Source organism: Protobothrops mucrosquamatus, unplaced genomic scaffold (assembly GCF_001527695.2).
Source record: "Protobothrops mucrosquamatus isolate PMUCROS unplaced genomic scaffold, P.Mucros_1.0 scaffold386, whole genome shotgun sequence".
Taxonomy (NCBI): Eukaryota; Metazoa; Chordata; class Lepidosauria; order Squamata; family Viperidae; genus Protobothrops; species Protobothrops mucrosquamatus.
In genome coordinates, this window is record NW_015386718.1 from 7,063 (window position 1) to 11,551 (window position 4,489).

General features: G+C 38.7%; 1 protein-coding gene across 1 annotated transcript in view; it reads left to right on the forward strand.

Moving 5' to 3' along the window:
- The first annotated feature begins 103 nt into the window (after positions 1–103).
- ATP9B (ATPase phospholipid transporting 9B (putative)) overlaps positions 104–4,489 on the forward strand; it is a 127,604-nt gene continuing 123,218 nt past the window's right edge. Inside the window, 1 exon segment of the mRNA XM_015815923.1 lies at positions 104–277. Within this exon segment, the coding sequence (XP_015671409.1) occupies positions 141–277 (137 nt within the window). The 5' untranslated portion in view covers positions 104–140.

A 4,489-nucleotide genomic window follows, 5' to 3' on the forward strand; every position in this document is an offset into this window, starting at 1 on the left:
TTTTTTTAAAAAAATGAGGTTGCTTTCCTTGAACTCCTTTTCAGTATGACAATATTGGATCTATATTCCATCTTAATTATGTTATTTGTTTTAATATTAATAGATACCCAATAGAAGATGAGCCCTCTCACTTGGATGAAATGCCTCTAATGATGTCCGAAGAAGGGTTTGAAAATGATGAAAGTGATTACCATACATTACCAAGAGCCAGGATTTCTCAAAGAAAAAGAGGTCTAGAATGGTTCATCTGTGGTGGCTGGAAATTTCTTTGCAGCAGGTTTGTGGATAATTGTGTTGTTTTGTTTAAATGCAAGATCTCCTGATTTCTAGAATTTCCATTACCTTCAAGACAAGAATTGGCATTCGCTAGCTTCAGGGGAAAATCACTACATTTTGAAGGAATAAGATCTTGGGAGGTAAATCCCAATCATGGTGCCTTAATATTTATTGTAATGAGGATATTATCTTCTAAAACAGGGGTATCAAACTCAATTTCATTGAGGGCCGCATCAGCATTGCGGTTGCCCTTGGGGGGCCGGGTAGGTGTGGCCAGGGTGGGTGCGGCCTACTGGGTGGGCATGGATGGAGTGGGTGTGGCCTATTGTGTGAGCGTGTGAGAACGCCCCGCTGCCTGCCGAAACCCCTCCCCCAGAGCCCATCAAGCCGGATATGTGAAGTAGGCAAGGGCCATTTGCTGGCCACCTCCAGGCGATGGTGCATTTTTTCATTCCACACAAAAGGTGACACCTCCCCAGCATACACCCAGGGGGCAGGGCCGACGTGGCAGGGGCTGGTTCCTCGCTGTTTCCAGACGGCCTTGTGGAGCTAAGACTGAATGCATTTCAGCATAGATGGCCACCACAAAATTGTACATTGGCTCCCAGCCGGCCAGGGCCAAGGCAGTGGGGGCCGTTCCCTCACTGTTTCCAGGATGGCTTCGCGGGCCACATGAAACCACTTCGCGGGCCGCATCCGGCCCCTGGGCCTTGTGTTTGACATGTCTGTTCTAAAAGTTAGGGCGAGTCCCTTAGTTTTCTTGTTACTAAAATAGCCTTTAGTGACTTCTTTTAACATAACATTGGCCAGAAGTATAAATTGGAGGTTTTTCTTAGAGGCACTAGTGCAAGGCCCAGGTACTCACATCGCCGTCTTAATTAATAATCATAGTAGATAGCTTCATAGAAGTTGAGGTGGTAGTGGTTAAATTCTTATATTAATCCAAAGTGACAGTTTATAGAAGGTCTGTTTTACTCCAAGTTTATTTTGTATGTATTTTTTTTAGTTGAGATTCTTCCTACCATCAACTTTGCATGAGTAAAATAATAAAAACAATGCTTATAGTGCAATTTGTTATAAATTTTATAGTGTTACTTTAAAAAGCTGAATAAACAAGAATCCTCATCTTGTACTTGCCAAAATTTCAAATAATATTTCTCAAACTGAACTCAATAAGGAACTAAATTCTAACCCTCTTTAGAAAACTATGCAGTAGTGAAAACTATGATCGGCACCTAATATTAAATTTGACAAGTAGACAATTAAGTGGGAAGTGCTAAATTTTCATTTAGGTATTAGCAGTTGTACAGTATTAACTAGATACAGTATTCACGCAGAGAAACACATTAAATAATAAAACTATAGTAGAGCTCCTAGGATAGAAACCAGGCTTAATAATTATATACATTGCCTATTTTATCAGAAGAGCGGTGCGGTGGCTCAGCAGTTATGACGCTGGGCTGTGTCGGTTGGAAAGCCGGCAGTCCAAGTTCAAGACCCGAGTGCCATGTGACGTGATGAGCTGCTGTCCTCCTACCAACCTACCAGTTCGAAAGCATGCAAATGCAAGTAGATAAATAGGTACCACTTTGGTGGAAGGTAGCAGCACTCTGTGACATCATGCTGGCCACATGACGGCAGAAATGTCTTCAGACAGTGCTGGCTCAATGGCCTTGAAATGGAGATGAGCATCGCCCCCTATAGTCGCCAGCAATTAGCAGAGTAAAATCCACAAGCATTTCTTTACCTTTACCTTTATTTTATCAAAACAAGGCTATGAACAAAAAGGTATTTTAGCAGCATGTTAAATTCAAATTACTTAGGCTCCCACCATGAAATATATTGTAATTGGCTTTTCTTCTTCGGAGAAGTAGGCTAGACTGTAAAAGTCTCCACTCCTAATTTTGCAGCCATAGATTTTCATGAGGGTGAGAGATTCTGCTGAGGATTCTTTTACTGTCTGAAGAACTGTTTCTCTGGGTGAGGGGATCCCAAATAAAATTGTCTTTGAAAGAGGCGCGAGTGCATATCTCATTTTCCAAATAACACCTCTTTTCAAACAATTAAAGCAAAATTTTATTTACAAGGCTTGCATGGCTGATTCAGAAACTACAGCCAACAGTCCTTGCATGCCTCCACTACACTCTACTGATAAGTTAACTCAGGGGTCTTCAAACTTGGCCCTTTTATGACTTGTGGACTTCAACTCCCAGAATTCCTCAGCCAACGTTCCTGGCTGAGGAATTCTGGGAGTTGAAGTCCACAAGTCATAAAAGGACCAAGTTTGAAGACCCCTGAGTTAAGTGATTCTTTAAATACTTTTCACAGCCCTAATCCAAAATACCAATTTTTTTGGGTTATGAAGAGTCACATTTTTGTCCGTGTTCTGCATTCCAGAAATCTACTGTGAAAGACATCAACATCTAACATCATGGTAGAGTCCATTGTTGCGCCCTGACCATGATTCTTCTTTTAATTTTTTCTAACTCCTTGCATTCCAAATGGTGCTAGAAGGCATTATCATTCTGGGCCATTAGCTGTAATGAAATGAATGCAGTGACTGTTCAAAGTTTCAACGGCCCTGAAAAATGTGACTTATGACCGTTTTTCATAGTTATGACCTTTGCAGCATCCCCATGATCATGTGATCAAAATTCAGATGCTTAGCAACTGGTTCATATTTATGACTGTGTCCCAAGGTCATGTGATCACCTTTTGCGACCTTCTGACAAGCAAAGTCAATGGGGAAGCCAGATTCACTTAATAACCGGGTTACTAACTTATCAACTGCAGTGTGATTCACTTAACAACTGTGGCAAGAAAAGTCGTAAAATGGGGCAAAACTCATTTAACAAATGCCTCACTTGACAGCCGAAATTTTGGGCTCAATTGTGGTTGTAAGTCGAGAATTACCTGTATACAAGCTTATGAACCAGTACTCTGAAATGCCTTTTGAGCCAGATAAAGAATCTGATCCTTATTGTGAGGCTACATTTTTAATCTTTACATGTTGCTGCAATGTCAAAATAATTTGCTGCTCAAAAAATGTTTAAGGTATATGAGAATTAGGATTATTGTGGTTGGCTGCACAGTCAGATGTTTAGATTGGAAGTGGCATTTATATCTACCTATGGAGTTCTTCCCAAGGATCTGGCATAGGTAGATGTGTGTGGTTTGATCATGCTAAGGTTGCAAGATATAAGCTGTTCCAAGTAAAGTTGCCTTTTGTAATTGAGAGATGGTGATTTTGCCAACCCACAGTTACTGGTCTAGGGTGTAGACCAGGAACTGCGTCAGAATGGTTATATCTTATATAAATAATAAACTATAAAATCCCACCATTGGGGTAGGTTTAAGGTCCTAGATTTAAAAAATGTAGTAAGATGGAGAAAGGTTGTTTCTATATTAAAAATAAATTTCATGTTGTCTTTCAAATAATTGCTTATATTTTATTTAAGGTATTCTTTAGATTTCTTATTTAAGAATAAGAGCATAAGTTTAGATTTCTAAATTTGAGGCTGTTACAAAAGATAAAAGTAGAGCTTAGGATTTCAGACTGAGGTTTGAGAAGAAAAAATTACATTGTTTTCTTTGGTAATAGTATTTTGGTAATTTAATTTACATCAGTCATCTTTTAAATACACGCTTTATAGTAAAGTAACTAATTCCCACTCTTGTTTATTTTTAGCTTTTCTTTTTTAAGCATATATTAACTCTATCCCTTTTCATTTGTTTAAAGATTACACTAGGCAAAAATCTTATTTGCAGGTTTTATTCCTAACTTATTTTTATGACCTGAAAAGAAAGATGGCAGTACCCTTTCACTGATGTTCCCAAGAGCCTTAACACTAATTCACTAACAGTGGGTAATATCTTGAATTGATTGATGTTGGTGAAAGGGGAAACGTAAATTCATTAACTGATGATAAGTTAACATTTCAGCTTTAAAGGTTAAAAAGTACATGTAACTGATGACTCTAGAGTGAATACAAGTTTAAATTATCTCCTGGTACTCTCCTGTCATTTATAAAGCTCTTGTGTTGTACTCTCATGCTTGACTTCAGCAGAGTCTCTTGAGTAAATTAGTCTTGCATTGTCAGGAGCACTCTTATTTTAAGTTTATATTAAATGCACCTTTTGCAATAAAGAACTATAGTAACGGTTTGCTAAAGATTTGGGTATTTGTTTTTTGATCACACATTAGAAGTGTGGC